The sequence below is a fragment of the Crinia signifera genome, chromosome 1 (genome assembly GCF_055691185.1).
Source record: "Crinia signifera chromosome 1, ASM5569118v1, whole genome shotgun sequence".
Lineage (NCBI taxonomy): Eukaryota > Metazoa > Chordata > Amphibia > Anura > Myobatrachidae > Crinia > Crinia signifera.
In genome coordinates, this window is record NC_139217.1 from 83592647 (window position 1) to 83613246 (window position 20600).

The 20600-nt window shown below is 48.3% G+C and overlaps 1 protein-coding gene across 3 annotated transcripts in view; it reads left to right on the plus strand.

Moving 5' to 3' along the window:
- The first annotated feature begins 1226 nt into the window (after window positions 1-1226).
- Window positions 1227-20600, plus strand: part of OCIAD2 (OCIA domain containing 2) — a 35973-nt gene continuing 16599 nt past the window's right edge. For 2 of the 3 annotated variants that reach the window (XM_083156525.1, XM_083156536.1), the window contains exons 1-2: window positions 11395-11586; window positions 19472-19556. In XM_083156525.1, coding sequence (XP_083012651.1) covers window positions 11521-11586; window positions 19472-19556 — 151 coding nt within the window. In that variant the 5' untranslated portion in view covers window positions 11395-11520. Of the gene's footprint in view, window positions 1345-11394; window positions 11587-19471; window positions 19557-20600 lie in introns of those variants that run through there. The other variant, XM_083156545.1, reaches the window with a different exon arrangement.

The window sequence follows — 20600 nt, forward strand, 5'->3', positions numbered from 1 at the left end:
TGCGCACGCTCAAGTTTAGAACAAACAGGGATGAGGCTTGAAAGGATGGCTGGTAGTCCTGTGGGAAGAACACAGCACGTGGCGTCACCCCGCCCCAAGCAGTGTGTCACCCCGCCCCAAGCAGTGTGTCACCCCACCCAGGGCCGGCGCCACCACTAGGCAAACCTAGGCATTTGCCTAGGGCGCCGGCCACTGGAGGGCGGAAAATGCCGCCCGGGTACCTGTACCTGTCTATTTAAACCTGGCGGCGGAGGCAGCGGGGGTCCCTGCAGTCTATTATAAATCACGAGCGCTATCCGCCGGGCTATGCGGAAGCGCTTCTATTGTGAAAACTGGCAGCACGGCGCACGCTGATCTCAGCCAATCAGCGTGCTGCCAGTGTTTTCACACTAGAAGCGCTTCCGCATAGCCCGGCGGATAGCGCTCGTGATTTATAATAGACTGCAGGGACCCCCGCTGCCTCCGCCGCCAGGTTTGATTAGAGAGAGCGCCGAAAGGTACCCCCCCCCCCCCCCCCCGGCACCGGGGCGCCCCCAGCCAGACTCGCCTGGGGCGCTCCGGTGCCTTGCGCCGGCCCTGACCCCACCCCAAGTAGTGTGTCACCCAGCCCCAAGTAGTGTGTTGATCACCATGCTTACAGACAGCCCTCTCTTGCTCACATCCCCCTCCCCCATCCAAGGCTTCCCTGACCCCCCTCCCTCACACGTATCTCTCTTCTGCTCACTCTCCTCACATCCCCCCATCCATGGCACACCTGACCACCTCCCCATCCCACACATGTACCCCTCTCCTGCTCACTCTCCTCACATCCCCCCATCCATGGCACACCTGAACCCCTCCCCACCACACACATGTACCCCTCTCCTGCTCACTCTCCTCACATCCCCCCATCCATGGCACACCTGACCACCTCCCCACCACACACATGTACCCCTCTCCTGCTCACTCTCCTCACATCCCCCCATCCATGGCACACCTGACCCCCTCCCCACCACACACATGTACCCCTCTCCTGCTCACTCTCCTCACATCCCCCCATCCATGGCACACCTGACCACCTCCCCACCACACACATGTACCCCTCTCCTGCTCACTCTCCTCACATCCCCCCATCCATGGCACACCTGACCACCTCCCAACCCCACACATGTACCCCTCTCCTGCTCACTCTCCTCACATCCCCCTTTTCCAAAGGCACTGAGGTTAGAGCCTGTGGTTGGAGTATTGTAGATGTACATTCTTCATTGCTGTCTCCTCTCCCAGGGCATGAATCCAGCATGAGCGAGACCTGGCTGCTGACATCTGACATCGGCCGGTCCCCCACAGTCACCTGCATGATACCTGGTTAGTGCTCTCTTCTGCAGCTGCTTTCCGATACCTCTCTCTCTCTCCCTGACACCCTCTCTCTCACCCCTTCTCTATCTTCCCACTATCACTGACACCTTCTGTCTTTCTCACCCCCTTCTCTCTCCCCCTCTCTCAGTGCTTCTCTCTATTGATGACACCCTCTCTCTATATATTGTACCCTTTCTCTCTCCCCCCTCTCTATCCCGGACACCATCTCTTTCTTACTGCCTCTCTCTATCCCCGACACCATATCTCTCACCCCCTTTCTCTTTCCTCTCTCTTTCTATCCCTGGCATCTTTTTTTTATCTTCCCTCTCTCTATCCCTGACACCCTCTCTCAGTCCTTTCTGTCTTTTCTCTCTCGCTTCCTACTCATCCCTTTTTCATCCCCTCTCTATCCCTATATCCCTTCTCACTCTCACCACCCTCTCTCTATCCCTGAGACCCTCTCTCTATTCCCTTTCTCTCTCTCAATTCCCCCATTTCTCTATCCATGACACCCTCTCTTTCTCACCCCCTTCTCTCTCTCTTACCCCTCTATATGTTACACCTTCTCTCTCACCCACTCTCTATCTGTGACACCTCTCACTCCTCTCTCAATCCCTGACATTATCCCACCCCCTTTCTTTTCTCTCACAGCCCCTCTCTCCAGAGCCGGATTTCCCATTAGGCACGTGAGGCACCGGCCTAGGGGCGGCACATGTTTGGGGGCGGCACTTGGATGCCTGTGATAGTACTGTCAGCCCAAAATGTACCAATAACTGCAAAATATCCACTGTACTGTACTATATTCCATCTTAAATAGAGTGTAAATGGATAGGACATGCAGATACTGCCCCTATTACTGTCCTACTTAGTAAACATTATTGTTGTGCCTAGGGGCGCCATCATCCCTAAATCCGCCCCTGCCTCTCTCTCTACATAATATCATCTGTCAACCCCTTTTTCTCATGCCCTCTCTCTGACACCCTCTATCTCCCCATTTCTCTCTTTCCTCTCTATCAGCCCCTCTCTCTATCCATGACATCATCTGTCACCCTCTTTTTCTCATGCCCTCTCTCTCTGACACCCTTTATTTCCCCATTTCTCACTACCCTCTCTCTCTCAGACCCTGTCTGTGACACACTCTCTCTCTTTCACCCCATCTATTGCTCATCTCCCGCAACTCTCTCTATCCTGGGCACTCTCTCTCACCCTATCCCTATCCTTGACACTTTCTCCCTCCTTCTGTCATTCTCTCACTTTTCCTTACATCAACTTTCTTTCTCTACCTCTCACACACCCTGACACTCTCATTCTCCTCCTGGCATTTCCTCAATTTACCCCCCCCCCCCCCCCCCCCCTGACATTCTCTCACACACATAAACTTTCTCTCTTTCACTGCTCTCTCTTTGTCCCTTTCTCTCATTCTAAAAGGATGGGACCTGCAGAGGAAACCCAGTCACTGGCAGATGTGCTAGCACACTGCGGGACAGCTGTATTAAGCTTCAAAAAATTATAAAAACACAATGAGATAAAGTACCAGCCAATCAGCTCACTGTCATTTTTCAACTATAAGCATGTAAACCTGTAGCAGAGCAGTTAGGAGCTGATTGGCTGGTACTTTATCACTTTTCATTTTATCACTTTTTTGAAGGCTAGTACATCTGGCCCTGAATGTCATGGAGAGGCTGTTTGTTGGCAGCGGTGGCCTCAAACCCCCCAAGGTGCCCTATTTAAAAAAGAAAATTAAGAACTTTAAAATATATATACTTTAAAGTTGTAGTTCCCATCAGCGCCGGATTCAAGTATGTAAAATATATAATAAGTCACATATACTCTATGTGTATAATGATGTATGTGTCAGTATTATGCTCTGCTGTGTAATGTCAGTACTGTATGTAGCCCTCCTGTGTTATGTAAATGTGTAGCCCTGCTATGTGATGTCATGCTGTGTAATGTAGCTGTGATGTCAGGGAGTAGCCCTTCTGTGTAATGTAGCTGAGAGATCAGTGTGTAGCCAGTACTTTGCTTTGTACTTTAGTTTTTACCTGCCACTGCAGGACACACCCCTGAGTGACAGTAGACACGCCCATATGTGGAGATAGACACACCCTTAGGTAGATTGTGCTACACCCCCTCAAGAGTGCTCCGCGCGATGCCTTTACGGTGCAATCTATAATCTCCCTGAAACTACTTTTCAAAAGTAGGCAAGTATGTGCTTACCTGACCCACTTTGTGTAGTGACCCACACGTGGGTGTTAGGGGTGTCTTACCCCTACAGATTTTTTTTTGCCAGATTGTGGGCCAGATTTATCAAGCTTCAAAAGTGATAAAACGGAGAGTGATAACCAACCAGCCAATCAGCTTCTATTTGTCATTTTTCAAACCCAGCCTGTAACATGGCAGGTAGGAGCTGATTGGCTGGCTGTTATCACTCTCCATTTAATCACTTTTTGAAGCTTGATACATCTGGCCCTGTAAGTCATAAGTGTACCAAGTTTGATGTATATTGCTCCAAGCATTCAAGAGTAATGCTGGGTAATACACACACACATCTACTATATATATATATATATATATATATATATATATATATATATATATATCAAACACTGATAGTACTGGTGCGCTGACACCTGCAGTTTTTAACCCTTCAGTGGGTTACTTTTGGAATTTACTCCACAGAAGTCAGACCTTAGTGCTCTTTCTCTACTTTGACAGCAGCTCCCCAATGTATGACCCAGTCCATGGGTGAAATTGAACACAATCTGGAAATCAATAAACAAAGGAGGCACCTAATAGTGCATTATCGTATAATTAATAAAAAAACGCAAAAGAACATTCCTTCAAAACAGTTAGTACAGTATCCGTACCAATATATACTTCTATGTAGGCTGATTACCACATGGTGTTAAACAAAGATCCCACTGGCACGCTGCTGCTCAGGGGATATCTACCGCTCAGTGTGTTTAAATTCATGGCCCCTCTCTCCTCCGAATGGCGATGTCCAGCACCGACACCCGCGGCGGGGTCCCTCCTCTCCTATGGTCAGCCAGCCAGCTGAGGTATGTGATGCGTCACTCTGGCCTCGCCCCTACACGTTTCGTTGCTAGACTTTGTCACTGGCGCCCCCCTCCCCCGCAAAATGTGCTGGCAGTGCAGCCAGTAAACATTGACTGTTCAGTCTGTACCTGCACTGCTTTTATCCATCAGGGCCCGTGAGGAGAGCATCCTGCTCTCTACAAGACAGTGACGCAGTCAGGACAGAAGCGGTGGGCAGCCAGGCTCGAAGGGGGAGATGTCTGGCTGTCTGTGTGAGGACGCTCAGTGACCCGCCCCATGGGCAGTTCATGTGGCGGGTCACTGAGCATCCTCACACAGACAGCCATGGTGTCAGCAGGGGGAGGCAAGGTGGTAGGGCGTACCTGCAACATATTTTTTAAAGGTACCCCGTACCTCCTTACTTGCACCACTGGTTACAGCCTTGCTGTGTCTGCACTGTCACACAAAATCAGCAGGCAATAGAATCAGAGAAACGTCCCCGTGCCGTACAAGGAACTTTACTGTCTAGCAGCGGCCACTCTTCAATGGGGGCATTCTGCACAGGTCCAGTGCTAGGGTGCACGGCACCCACCTGCAAACTATAAATTTGCACCCTCCTATACGTTCCAAAGAGACAGCGTGTGCCGAAGGCGCATGCTGCTAAAAGGGTGAATAGTGCCAGTAGTGTAGTGCTATTTATTCACATGGGCCCTTATTCTGCCTGACATGCAAAGCTGCGACCTGTGGCCCGTGACCTACCACAGTTTAGCGCATGGGTCCTCAAACTGCGGCCCTCCAGATGTTGTGAAACTAAAAATCCCAGCATGCCTTGCCATAGTTTTGCTATAAGGGAGTGTTAAAACTGTGGCAAGGCATGCTAAGATTTGTAGTTTCACAACATCTGGAGGGCCGCAGTTTGAGGACCCATGGTTTAGAGAATGCATCTCTGGCAGGCAGCATTGGCGGCCAGAGGATCAGCAAGCCGGGCCCTCCCCTCTCTTCAGAGCGGCATGGCCTGGGACAGTTGTCCCCATGGTACCCCCCTGATGACAGCCCTGCAGGCCACTTCCCAGTTACTGCCCAGAAACAGCATGGGGACCCATTACTTCTAATTAGTTCTAGCTCAGTGACTCCATACACAACAACAATCTGCATATACTCAGGGGTGTTTGGACATTTTCATGCATGCACAGTACCAACTAATTGCTCAAATGCGCAAATAACAGCATTATGCCCCTGATTCTGTAGTTAGTCGCAACCCAGAAAAAAAAACCTCGCCCTGTGCAAATCTGTGAATTGCAAAAATATCGCTATCCAGTATACTGTCGCACATCCATATGCAATTCACGAACCATCAAATGATTTTTCCACTCCGTGTGAATACTGACCCTTCCACTGACGTCACACAGCCTACTTAAAACGCCTAGACACCCCTGCATCCCCCCCCCCCAATGCTGACTTCCAGTCAGTCAAATTGCGAGGGGATTGCGGTTAGATGGTTTTGCTATTTTTGTAGCTACTTCAGCTCCCGTATGCATGCTACAACAGAGATTAGGTCTGAATCAGGTCCTGTGTTGCAAAAATGCTAACACAACTATAATGCATGGAATAGGCATCACATAAGCAAGTTTGCATTTGCCCTTTTTCTCAGCACATACAGTAAAGTATCAGTCCTCACGGTTACTGCTTCTCTGTCAGCAATGACTTTTATTCCATTATAAATTGTATTTACAGGGCTTGTCTTTGGGTGAGAGGTCTGACTATAAACTGCAGGATGATGTGTAGAGCACAGATAATGATGCAATAGGATCTCAGCTTCCTGTTACCTAGCATTACATGATAAATGTGTCCTGATATCAGCAACCAGTAATGCAAGCAAATGGAAAACATGATGTCACCCCAGTGAAACTATTTTTTAAATAATGTCCCTGTTTTTGTGTTTGATGTATAGAGTATAGACATGTATGGATAAGTCATATCTCCCAATTTTGTAAAGGCAACATTTGGTGGCTGGCCTCACAGTCAGGGGTGTGCTCTATAATAGCGTCACTCCTGTGAGGTTACGTCTCTGTTTTGGCCATTGTGGGGGCATGGCCAGCGCTCTGTGAGCTGCTGGCCATGCAACTTGCACCTCTGAGTCCATATTTTGGAACAAGAGAAAAAAGGGACTGCTGTGTGGGGAGCGCACTGAAAAAAGGAATCATAAAATATAACCTTTATTATTTTATCATAAATATTCCCAAATTTACTATAAGGGAATTGTGGTTGCAGCGAAAAATAGAGGTTAAAAACATTTACATACAGACATATACACACAATGTGCCCAAAGAGAGAAATAAAGTGTTTTAAAATCACACTCGGATCCAATTTGAAAAATGTTTGTTTAATTTCGGCCAGTGATGTTGTGTCCCATATGATAATTCCCTTATGGGCCTCTGAGTCCATGAATAGACACTGTCTGCATTGTTAGCAGAGATGCATTGTGCAGGGGGTCTCCCAACTACCCCCACTGCAGGACACTGCTGGCCTCAGGTAGGAATCTGCGGGACAGTCGCAAAAAACGTGACTGTCCTGCAAAAATTGGGACAGTTGGGAGGTATGATAATCCACCTTATTATTGACATTCGTATATAGTTATTGTGTCTGGAGTTATGTTGAGTTTGTAGATGTTTATGATAAAAAAAAATTGGTACTCTTTACCTAGAACGGCGCCAGCGATTGAAATCGCGGGCGTCGGGGGTAAAAATCGCGGTGATCGCGGTCATCGCGGGCATCGCGGGTAAATCGGGATGACCGCGATGACCGCGATGACCGCGATGACCGCGATCACCGCGATTTTCCCATAGGGAACAATGTTAAAACGGCTGATTGACCGCGATTTTACTGTTAAATGCCTCAATGGACCCGATTTGGGGCCAAATAGGCCAAATTAACCCTTAAATGTCCCCCCAAATGTTTAACGCCACCCCACGATCCACGCCAACCCGAAGCGTGGCGAGCGCAGCGAGCCCGCGAGGGGCGGCGGTACGCGTCCTCCGACCTTTTCATGCCCTACTATCCACTAGGGCGTGGTGTGAGAATATAATAGTGTGGCGAGCGCAGTGAGCCACAGAGCCCGAAGCGTGGCGAGCGCAGCGAGCCCCGCGAGGGGACGCGGATACCTTCACAGGTAGACGCGTCCCCTCGCGGGCTTCACAGGTGTCCACCTCGCCACGGACACCTGTGAAGCCCGCGAGGATGCATCTACCTGTGAAGGTATCCGCGTCCCCTCGCGGGGCTCGCTGCGCTCGCCACGCTTCGGGCTCGGTGGCTCGCTGCGCTCGCCACACTATTATATTCTCACACCACGCCCTAGTGGATAGTAGGGCATGAAAAGGTCGGAGGACGCGTACCGCCGCCCCTCGCGGGCTCGCTGCGCTCGCCACGCTTCGGGTTGGCGTGGATCGTGGGGTGGCGGGTTAATGGGCTCTGTGGCCCATTTAACATTGATTCCTATGGCCAAATCGGGTGGATTGAGCCATTTAACAGTAAAATCGGGTCCATCGCGCCTTTTAACATTGATTCCTATGGGAAATCGGGAGCATCGCGTCGCGGGCATCGCGGGTACATTTATGGACGGCCGCGACGCGACCGACACGATTTCAAAGTTTAACATTGGTTTCAATGGGAAATCGCGGGCATCGCGTCGGTCGCGTCGCGGCCATACATAAATGTACCCGCGATGCCCGCGACGGGCGCCCTTCTAGGTAAAGAGTACCAAAAAATTATAATTACCAAAATGATGCATCTTCAAACACATAAAAAACCTACAGTAGGGCCTGATTCAGATCAGCGATTTCGCAATTTGAACAATTATCAAATGTCTGTGTGTACGCATCCGCTGCATGGTGCATTATAGACAAAGGGTAAAGTTTAATAGGATGAGAGATTCAGAAAGTGAGAGATTTGTTAAAGCGGCAATCATTTGCACCGCAAAATCAAACTGGTTTGCAGTGTAAATGATTGCCGTTATAAATTTCTATCCAAATGTCTCACTTTCTGAATCTCTCATCTTATTAAATTTCCCCAAAAATTCCTGACCGCTATGTTCTTGCAGTTTGATTGCAGTAGTCACATTTTGATTGACAGGAAACTGACATTTCTGGGTGGACAACGGCCATTCCTGGGTGTGTCTGAAAAAAACCCAGTCCATTGTGACTTCTCAGATTAGCGATCAGCTCTGAATCTGGCCCCTAATTTTCTGTACTGGACACAGCAGCTTATTTATTTCCCCATACTAATGGTATTATCCACCTGACTATGCCAAGCATCTGCCCATCTTCATTACTAGCTAGCTCAGTGGTGGGCACAATAGATCTGTCTGCATCCCATATCTCCATCCGCACACTTAAACATGTACTGAATTTGTACAACACGACCATGACACCACTCCCTCGACAGATCAGTGCAATCTTGTGGTCGCTGCCCAGTAGGGGCATAGCAGGGACACATTGGGAGATGTATTAGCCTGGCATGAATCATTCAGGTATTTTCTCCTCATTCATACATCTATAGGTGATATTCAGTTGTGCATGAGGTTTAGCTTACCCAGTCTTGGATTACCATGGGTACGGACACTCCTGATACCTGCATTAAATCTCCAGCACTGTAAACCCTGCAGCGTGTGGAAAAAATGAACTTAAAAAAATACTTACCTATGCGTGGCCCTCTGTGGTTTACACTCCATTGTCACACTAGATGGGATTTGTGGATCTGACTCTGGTTGGTGGCTTGACGTGGAGTTGGTGGTAGAAAGGTAGTTGGACAAACATAGTGCCTGTGCATAAACCACCCTACCGGGGCAAGTGACAATACCCCTAAGCAAAGGCACAGGGTTTAACTTGCCAACAGTCTTACCCAGGGACCCCCGCAAGGAGGTTTAGATTTGGCTTCATCTGACAAGTAGGTGGTGGTCCTTTTTTAGGAGTACCCACGGTTAGATTCGAGTATGGCAGCAAGGTAGGAGCCGCCTCGGGAGGACCCAAACTCAGAGATAGTCTTGAGGCAAGAACACTGGAAAAACTAAAACAGCTATGAGAATGAGGACTTGAATTGGGAGCACTGGAGAATGAAAGTAACACCTGGAATTGGTGAACGCAGTCTGGATCCAGGAACAATGTAATAATGTAAATATACTCTGGTCTAGAAAGGCTTGATCCAGGGATGCCATAATAACTCAGATAATGCCTGGACTTGGTGGAGAAGGCTTGATCCCGGATGCAGGAATAACTCAAATGCGCCTGAACTTGGTGAAACGGGCTTGATCCAGGGATGCTAAAAATAACTTATACCCCTTTCACACGAGCCTAAATTCCCAGATTGGGCCCTTGGAAAAATTTTCCGGGATTTCAACCTCGATAGCTAGCAGGGTTGCTCCCGGGCCCTTCCCAGACTACTGTGAAAGGTAACGGTGGCAGTCCAGGAGGTCAGGCCTTTGGGTCTAGCCAATCCAAGGCGCTCACACACCCACTCACTGCTCCAAGCCAATCACAGGATGGCCCGTCAGAATCATCCAACTCACCCCGGTGCCCATGCTAATTCTCCCCCTCACACCAGAAGATGCAGGGACTAGGCTGGTGTGAAAGGGGCCAACCCAGGAATGTCCCTGTATGATTCCTGGACTGTATTCCCGGGTAAGTCCCTGCATTTTCTGGTATGAAAGGGGTATTAAATAGCACCTGGACTTGGTAAATGTAGCTTTTTCTGAAAACACCAGCGGGACCCAAACTGCATTGAGATACTGGTCAGCAAATAGCTGAATGTTTTAAAATAAGCAACAGCACCTCAGCAGAGATTCAGCAGGACTCTCACACTGTAGAGGAAATTGTTCCAGCAAGGAAGGCATCCTGTGAGCTATTTATTAACCCCTGGGGAGGATTCTATTGGCCAGAACCAGCAGCAGAGGGCAGATAGGAGAGTATTGACCAGGAAGTATCACGGGTGTGGTATAGGGTTCCGACAGTCGGTATCCCGACAGTCATTAGACCGACGTCGGGATCCCGACTGGCCGGACTCAGACAGCATGGCGAGCAAACAAAGCCCCTTGCGGGCTCGCTGCGCTGGCCACGCTGTGGGCACGGTGGCTCACTACGCTCGCCACCTACTCTATTCTTCCTCTATGGTGGTCATGGACCCCCACAAGGGAGAATAGCCGGTGGCCGTCGGGAACCCGTCGGGTAAATGACTGTCGGGACCCTGTCTGGCACCCAGTATCACATGATACATGATTTGCCTGGTTATTATTTTAGGAAAAATCTGACTTGTTCTGAGGTGTATGAAAAAAATATGCTTATATATTTTCTGTCCCACAATTGAATAGCCAACTCCTGCAGCTGCGGGGATAAAAACAGCACTGCAGGGTTGTTTAAACAGGGTTGCCGACTCTCCCGGAATGGCCGGGAGTCTCCCGAAAATCGGGACCCCCTCCCGGCCCGCCCCGGATTGCGGCATTAAAATGCCGCAATCCTCGGGTCTCAGAGGAGGGGGCGGAGCTAAAATGGCACAATCGCGTCATTTTAGCCCCGCCCCCTCCACGGAGATCCGTGAATTCGTCAGTTTGTCATCATCTTAGTGGTGTCACACTTAAGCCCCGCTCCCTGAGCAGCTGCTGGAACTCTCCTCTCCGGGTTTCTCCCGGAGAGGAGAATTATAAAGTCGGCAACCCTGTGTTTACATTTCCCCCTAGCAACTGAATTTCTCCCTGTGTATTCTTTTGCCTGGTTAATACAAACCTTTTTCTACACAATGACCCACAGTTTAAAACACATATGTATCTATATACAGTATGTACACATACAAACTGGTTTACTCAATCACTGTAGATATAGGCCAGTACAACTATGGTTATTTTGATGAAACACAGCTAAATGCGTAATAAAGGCTCTGTATACACTACTCTAATATCCCTCCTTTCAGGTCCCCAGCTCAGATTACCAGCGTCATCTAGCTGTGGGCAGGGCCACCATTATGTCCTGTCTATATACACAGGCTGCAGCATGTTCCTGTACACATTGCACGCATCAGACAATACACAGAGCTGGGGTTGTGTATACACATAAAGCACCCTTTCTCTACAAATACAAACTTTTACTACCTGGCCCAGCAAGAGAAATGGCTACCGGAGCAGAGCAAACACCAGGACAGACACCAAACCCTGCTGTGCCGCAGAAATCTATAGTAAGTCATTGTTCACTTTATTATTAAAGGAATTTGGGAGATGAAGGGCTGCAAAGTGCTGCATCTATATACAGGTATCACACATCTGCGCTGTGACTCTTCCATACATCACATATTCCTGCCTGTCTTCTCTTATGTTTGGGACAACTTGTGAACCCTTTGTCCATAAAGTACAGTATGGAAACTTTTTGTTTTGCTGTCTGGAAAATGAATAAGCAGTCATATGGATGGGACCCTTAATGGATCCTCCGACATGACCCCTTCCACTGGGTGGACAATTCTCTGCTCCTGGGTTTCTTAAACACTATGGGATATAGTAAAAGATATCGCTCACAAAGGGCTTTCTAAAGATGTGTACACATGGCGCTCAGCAATATATAGTGTCCATAGTGTCCTGGCAATATCTCTCAGCAATACTGTATATAGCTCAGTGTACTGGCATTATCTCTCAGCAATATATTGCTCAGTGTACTGGCAATATCTCTCAGCAATACTGTATATAGCTCAGTGTACTGGCAATATCTCTCAGCAATACTGTATATACAGTAGCTCAGTGTCCTGGCAATATCTCTCAGCAATATATTGCTCAGTGTACTGGCAATATCTCTCAGCAATACTGTATATAGCTCAGTGTACTGGCAATATCTCTCAGCAATACTGTATATTGCTCAGTGTACTGGCAATATCTCTCAGCAATACTGTATATAGCTCAGTGTACTGGCAATATCTCTCAGCAATACTGTATATAGCTCAGTGTACTGGCAATATCTCTCAGCAATACTGTATATTGCTCAGTGTACTGGCAATATCTCTCAGCAATACTGTATATTGCTCAGTGTACTGTTTTCATCAGCCACCAGCGTTTTTGGCTGTAAATTGCAAACTATTCTGTCTCATTCTGTCTCTACCACATTTTGACTAGAAATCACTGGTCGCTGGTGCACAGTGCATTGTACTAAACCCAGAAGTACTATCATCATAAAGGACGGCTCTGACTGCAAGAGCTGTCATGTACCAACATCTTGCATATGGCATTACTAGAAGCCAATATGCATGTGGAGAGTAGCGGGATGCATCGCAAGCAAATTGCAATGCTTGCCGCATCCCGCCCAATGTGATGGATGGAAATTAGTAACGTATCGATCATGACTCAATGAACTGATCACTCATTCTTTATATTACTGTAAAATGTGTACTCTTCTCTGGCAGAATATGGCCTCAAGTCTCAAGATGTCCCTCAACAATTTTGTTCTGCTTGGAATACAAACCCAAACACGAAGCAGAACCGAAAGATTGGGGGTACAGCGAGAGAAGGTGTCACTCCGTGCTTGCATATAACTAGAATGTGTATATATATATGGAACTCAAATGAAGATCGTGATGCAGATAATTTAAATAAGACGATTCGGTACTTGTTTCCTAGCACGGCCACAATCGCGGGCATCGTGTGTCATTTTTAGTGGTATACGACGCGACCGACGCGATGCCCCCGATTTTCCCATTGAAATGCATTGAAAACAGTGAAAATCGTGTCGGTTGCGTCGTATGCGGCTAAAAAAGGCTTAAATGGTGCAGACGCGATGCCCACGATTTCCCCATAGGAAACAATGTTAAATGGCTCAATGTACCCGCGATGCCCCCGATTTCCCATAGGGAACAATGTTAAATTACTCAATTTCACCAAATCATCATAGGGACCAATAGTAAATGGCCCAGAAACCCCAAAAAACACCCCTGAACAGTGAAATTTCCCCCCAAAAGTATTTTTCGCCACCCCACGATCAACGTGAACCCGAAGCTTGGCGAGCGCAGCTAGGCCGCGAGGGGCGGCGGTACGCGTCCTCCGACCTTTTCATACCCCCACTATCCACGTCGGCGTGGAGTTGAGAATAGAATAGTGTGGCGAGCGTGGCGAGCGTAGCGAGCCCCGCGAGGGTACGCGGATACCTTCACAGGTAAACGCGTCCCTTCGCGGGCTTCACAGGTATCCGCGTCCCCTCGCGGGGCTCGCTGCGCTCACCACGCTTCGGGCGCGGTGGCTCGCTATGCTCGCCACACTATTCTATTCTCAACTCCACGCCGACGTGGATAGTGGGGGTATGAAAAGGTTGGAGGACGCGTACCGCCGCCGCTCGCCACGCTTCGGGTTTGCGTTGATCGTGGGGTTGCGTAAAATACTTTTGGGGGGACATTTCACTGTTCAGGGGTGTTTTTGTGGGTTTCTGGGCCATTTACCATTGTTTCCTATGGGAAATCGGGGGCATCGTGGCTAAATTGAGGCATTTAACATTGTTCCCTATGGGGAAATCGGGGGCATCGTGTCGCGGCCATCGCACCCGATTTTTTTAGTGCATGCGATGGCCGCGATGCCCCCGATGCCCCCGATTTTCCCTTACGATGCCCACGATCATGATCGTTGTGGCCGTGCTAGGAAACAAGTACAGACGATTCTTTTATTTATTAATCAATGTGAATGAAAAAGTTGTATAAATACATAAACTTTCAATAAAATTCGTAAAAAAACTCATATGGAGAACAATTTTCTCTGGCATACAATCAGTATAGGAACAATGTTATAAAAATCAATAAATGACATAACAAATCAATTAATAGAATTCATATATGAAACTCATATGGAGAATACATTTCTTTCTGGCGTACCGAGTAACCGATGCCCCCGATTTCCCATAGGGAACAATGTTAAATTACTCAATTTCACCAAATCATCATAGGGACCAATGGTAAATGGCCCAGAAACCCCAAAAAACACCCCTGAACAGTGAAATTTCCCCCCAAAAGTATTTTTCGCCACCCCACGATCAACGTGAACCCGAAGCGTGGCGAGCGCAGCGAGGCCGCGAGGGGCGGCGGTACGCGTCCTCCGACCTTTTCATACCCCCACTATCCACGTCGGCGTGGAGTTGAGAATAGAATAGTGTGGCGAGCGTGGCGAGCGTAGCGAGCCCCGCGAGGGTACGCGGATACCTTCACAGGTAAACGCGTCCCTTCGCGGGCTTCACAGGTATCCGCGTCCCCTCGCGGGGCTCGCTGCGCTCACCACGCTTCGGGCGCGGTGGCTCGCTATGCTCGCCACACTATTCTATTCTCAACTCCACGCCGACGTGGATAGTGGGGGTATGAAAAGGTCGGAGGACGCGTACCGCCGCCGCTCGCCACGCTTCGGGTTCGCGTTGATCGTGGGGTTGCGTAAAATACTTTTGGGGGGACATTTCACTGTTCAGGGGTGTTTTTGTGGGTTTCTGGGCCATTTACCATTGTTTCCTATGGGAAATCGGGGGCATCGTGGCTAAATTGAGGCATTTAACATTGTTCCCTATGGGGAAATCGGGGGCATCGTGTCGCGGCCATCGCACCCGATTTTTTTAGTGCATGCGATGGCTGCGATGCCCGCGATGCCCCCGATTTTCCCTTACGATGCCCACGATCATGATCGTTGTGGCCGTGCTAGGAAACAAGTACAGACGATTCTTTTATTTATTAATCAATGTGAATGAAAAAGTTGTATAAATACATAAACTTTCAATAAAATTCGTAAAAAAACTCATATGGAGAACAATTTTCTCTGGCATACAATCAGTATAGGAATAATGTTATAAAAATCAATAAATGACATAACAAATCAATTAATAGAATTCAGATATGAAACTCATATGGAGAATACATTTCTTTCTGGCGTACCGAGTAACCGAGTCTTGTTTTACTGGCCTTATTCCTACACACTGCACACTTCATAGTCAGTGTTGAATGGAGGAGCGGAGTGTGGAACTCTGCATAGATAAGTAACCTGTAATAGAGAAGCTACAGTATGAAGTTCTGCTGGACCTGGATGCCTAGTTTTTCCTGTTAGTAGCCTGGCTGAGCAATGCGCAGCCTGTTAAACAGACAACAGACCCTTGTCACAACCTTTCTCCCAGTTCTATTACATGTGTGGGTGTGTTATACCCTTTGTGTCTGTGTAGCTACTAGTTATAGTCAACAGACACCTGGAAATAGTAACATTTTATATTGCTGTCCAAAATGAATGACTACATTTAAGATTTTACCTGTACAATACACATGTAGGGGTATACTTTATAAGCTTTGAGTCAGCTTTGAGTCAGTGCCCCAGGCGGAGAGACTGGGGCATTGACTGGTTTAGTACCCAGAATTTGTCGTTTCACAGGCTTGATGCACTGCTTGTGTATATACCGCAATGATACAGAAAACAAGTGGAAAAGGTGAGTGTGACCCTAACAGGGGCGTGGAGTTGAACACGCTGGGAGTTTTAACCAAGAAAACCTGCAAGGAGGTGTGCGACGTGTAGGTCGCTGCCCCAGCCTGATTCATCTCACTAGCTCGGCAACTTCGATTGGAAATGATAGGCAAAAACCTGCAAATCTGGGCAGCTAAATGGTCGAAGAATATAGATAGATAGATAGATAGATAGATAGATAGATAGATAGATAGATAGAATTCCTTTATTCGTCTCACAATGGAGAAATTTGCAATTGTTACAGCAAGGTTCAAGTACAGATAGGAGTAATAGCATAATAATAACACATATGATAAGATAAGATCCAAACAATATGAACTCAAGAATCAACTCAATCAATATAAAGGTCAAAAGAGATATCGGGAGGACTGCTGGAGAATTAGGAATACTAAAAGCAGAAATAACTGGACAGCCTAGACCGGATTACTGAAGATTAGTGGCGGTTTCAGAGGAGGAACTGTAGCGCAGTCCAAAATACGAATAGGGGAGCCGCACCAACTGCCACCCCAACCACTGCCAAACATCACTGGCCCGGACTCACTGTGCTGCAGCCCCACCTAGGGAGGCCAATCCCGGGGCATTTTTTCAATCCCGGGATTCGGGATTGAAAAATGCTCAATCCCGTGATCCCGGGAATCTCGGGATTGGCCTCCCTAATAAAAAAAAAAATGACCCGCCCCCCCCCAAATATCAATATAAATGCCCTCTTATTCGCCCCGCCTGCCCGCCCGCCACTCTTCCCCACCCCCCTGCCCTGCACTGTCACTTACAGAGGTATGGTGACAGGCAGCAGCAGGATCGATGTCCGTCCGTCCATCCATGCAGCGGCCGGGCGGGCGGCTGAGCGACTGTGCTTGTGCTGAAGTGCACTGACAGGCATGGCGGCAGACGGGCTTTGCAGCGTGGCGTGATGTCAGGGGTCACGCTGCGCAGCCTGGGCGCTGTCATGACACTGACAGCGGAGCGGACCAATCAGCCACCGGGGGGTACGCAGCAGACAGCCGGGCAGCATCTGAGCCATTCTAAAGTGCTCAGCGCTGCCCGGCTTTGGAAAAAAAAGTACATTTAGCACTGGGATACTAATCCCGAAATCCCGGGATTGAAAGCTTCAATCCCGGGATTCAAATCCCACCGATTTTAGGCCTAAATCCCGGGATCCCGCCGATCCCGATCCCGGGATTGGCCTCCCTAGCCCCACCTCTGGAGCCACCACTGCTGAAGACTGAAGTATACTTAAACTGAAGAATTACCAGACGGACTGGACCAGAGAACTAAAGATTAAGGAATATATTGACGACCTGAGAATTACAAAAGAGTGAGCTCAGGACACAAAACACATACTATCTGTGAGAAGTGTTGCACTGGCAACTGGCATTGCAAAGCCTCCTTTACACCCGCAGGAGGCTATTGATTGGCCGCAAGGAACTGACTAACTGAACATTCCCATGTCTGGTACTGGGTGGGAACTCCTGGCATCGGCCACCGCAGATCACAGGAGCCGGTCGGGGGAGATTCAGGCGTCCACCTGCCAGATGAAGGAAGCCCCAAATGGCAGAGCAGATTGCATCTTACAGATGGGTAAGCACCGCGCTTGCCAGACTGTGACATGTATCCTATGGGTAATTTTCTTTTCTCTATTACCAACATAAACAATTGGCATTTGTTTACTGAAATTCTATATCCGCTTCTTATCAATATTTTTCTTGCAACAGCATTTGCAATGAGGATTTATTTGCACAATGATTGACAGTCAGGGAGTATTTGTGCATGGTATTGGGGGGGGGTTGGGATCATTTGGTCTACAGCAAGTTTGTCGACAGTAATTAGGTTGATACCGTTAGGTCAACATGGTTCTAGGTCGAGATGGGACAAGGCCGACATGGGTTTAGGTTGACAGCTCAATAGGTCGACACAAGCATTAGGTCAACAGTGTCTAGGTGGACAGTTAAAAGGTCGACATGGGGTTTTTCACAGTTTTTTTACCCGAATGTCGACACAGTCGACATGGACACCGTTTCCAGTGCACCACCACAGTCGACATGGACACAGTTTCCAGTGCACCACATCCCCTCGCAGCGCTCGCTTCGCTCGTGATGCTTCGGGCACGGTTCCTCGCTGCGCACGGCACACTATTTTATTCTCCCACCACGCCCTAGTGGATGGTAGGGCATGAAATACCGCCTGTCGGCACATGTCGGCTAAAAAAACAGTGAAAAACCCCATGTCGACCTTTTGACTGTAAGCCTAGACACTGTCGACTTTATGCTTGTGTCGACCTAATGACCTATCGACCTAAACCCATGTAGACCTTGATCCATGTCGACCTATCCCCATGTCGACCTAATGATTGTCGACCAACTTGCTGTAGACCCAATGACCGTATCCCGTATTGGGTTGGTGGTGGTGGGCCACTGAAACGCGACTTGTCAAGGCCATTTTGCATCCAAAACGGCCTTGACAAGTCGCGTTTCAGTGGCCCACAGTCTGTTTTTTGGTACAGCATCTACTTCCTATGGCCATGCTGCACAACCATAGGGATACTCAGAATGCCGACAAGTCGCTTTTCAGTGGCCCACAGTCTGTTTTTTGGTAAAGCATCTACTTCCTATGGCCATGCTGCATAACCATAGGGATACTCAGAAGGCCGATGGGGGGGGGGCGGTCCGAGGGCGGAGCCATGGACGGGATGCACGATGGGGGGGGGGTCTAGTGCGATCGCGTCATTTTAGCCCCACCCCCTGCAGTGCAATGTCTGAAATACAGGCATTGCACTGAGGGGGCGGGGCTGAAATGATGTGCTCGCACTAGACACCCCCCCCCCGATCGTGCAGCCCGTTCATGGCTCCACCCTCGGACCGCCCCTTTCCCCCTCCCAGCGATGGCACCGCCCCCCTGCTTCTGTGAGGCGTGAGCTTGCTGCCCTCTCCCGGCAATGCCTCTCCCCGGTCTCCCGCAAAGGGAGATGAGAAGTCGGCAAGTATGATTCCCAGACTTTGCTAAAAACCTACAGGGGACATCTGTAAGTGTACTAGTGGGGACATGATATGTAACTACCACTACTGGTGATAAGATCTATAACTGGCAATACTGCTGACATGATTTGTACCTGTAACTGGCACTACTGGTGACATGATATGTAACTGGCACTACTGGTGACATGATATGTAACTGGCACTACTGGTGACATGATATTTAACTGGCACTACTGGGGACATCTGTAACTGACACTATCGGGGACATGATATGTAACTGACACTAAATATGTCCAAGAAAGTTATTACTTGGCAGTCAAATTCAATACCTGAGATTGTACACAAAATTTGTTTCAGGTTTAAAAACCTTGTTTCATGCACATATAAAATATATTTGTGTGTATTTCATGTGTTTGATGTGTTTATACAACATAAATGCAAGATACCTCAAGAAACCTCACTGAAATATAAAAATATTCCGAAATACAGAATAATTTGTTATCCAAAATTCTTCTGGTCCCGAGCGTTTTGGATAAGGGATACTCAAACTGTAATGATTAAATAACATCAAGAATTAGAAGAATCCTGACAGATGTGGGTGACTTTATTTAAAATAAATGTGAATTTTTCAACTTTTCAGATGCACTGTCCTGTATCTCACGCACACAGGGAAGACGTTGCTAAAATCTTCAAGGAATGCAGAGAGGAAAGCGTCTGGCATAGAGGTAACAGAAACTCTCACATTACAGCTAATATATATATATATATATATATATATATATATATATATATATATTTCTCTAGATGTACACAAGGGCTACCATTGGTGCAGGGAGTGCAGCTGCCTTTGGGCCCATTGCTGAGAAGGGCCACCTTCCCTGTCTTTATATATATATATATATATATATATATATATTTTATAACATGTATGGGATTACCTTTAAAATGTTGCATAATATGAAACTGGGCAATGTAATGTGGTACAATATGAAGTGAAGGCACTACAGTGTGGCATAATATGAACTGGGGGACTGTATGTTATAATGTGAATGGGCATAATATGTTGCATAATGTGATCTGGCAGCACTGCTATTTGACATGGGTCCTGAATTAGATCTGATTGCACGACTGCGATTTCGCAGCAGCCAGAGATCAGTTAAGCCACCGCTCTGGTCCAGTGAAACCCCGCCTTGTGATCATTCAGATCCATGCAGGCTTTTCTGTGTTAAAAGTAGAAAAATAAATGGTACTTGTGTGTTATCACAGCTCCAGCCTACGCTATGTTTTCAGAGTAGGCTAAGCTATGCTGTCAGCTTAGCCCAACGGCTAGCATAGTCAGCGTAGTGTCCCCGCGGCAGCCCTGCGTAGTCAGCGAAGTGTCCCCGCAGCAGCCCTGCGTAGTCAGCGAAGTGTCCCCGCAGCAGCCCTGTGTAGTCAGCGTGGTGTCCCCGTCATGCAGCGTAGTCACCATACTGTCCCTGCGAGCTGCAGCTCTGTCCCCGGCATCCCTGGCAAGCCCAGTGAGCGCCTCTCACACAGCACCGGTAACTGCCAGATCCCCTGCGCTGGCGGACGTCGTTGGAGAGGCGATCATGCAGGCGCCGGTGGAGAGGCGCTCCATCTGCCTGAGTCGCATGAGCATCTCAGACACTTGTGCGTCTCAATAATTCTTGCAGCAGGGTACGGCAACATTGCCCATGTCTGCTTCAGGGAGACAGGGTTAGGGGTTCGGTAGCACGTGCGTCTCATGCACAAAGGGGGGTGCGTTT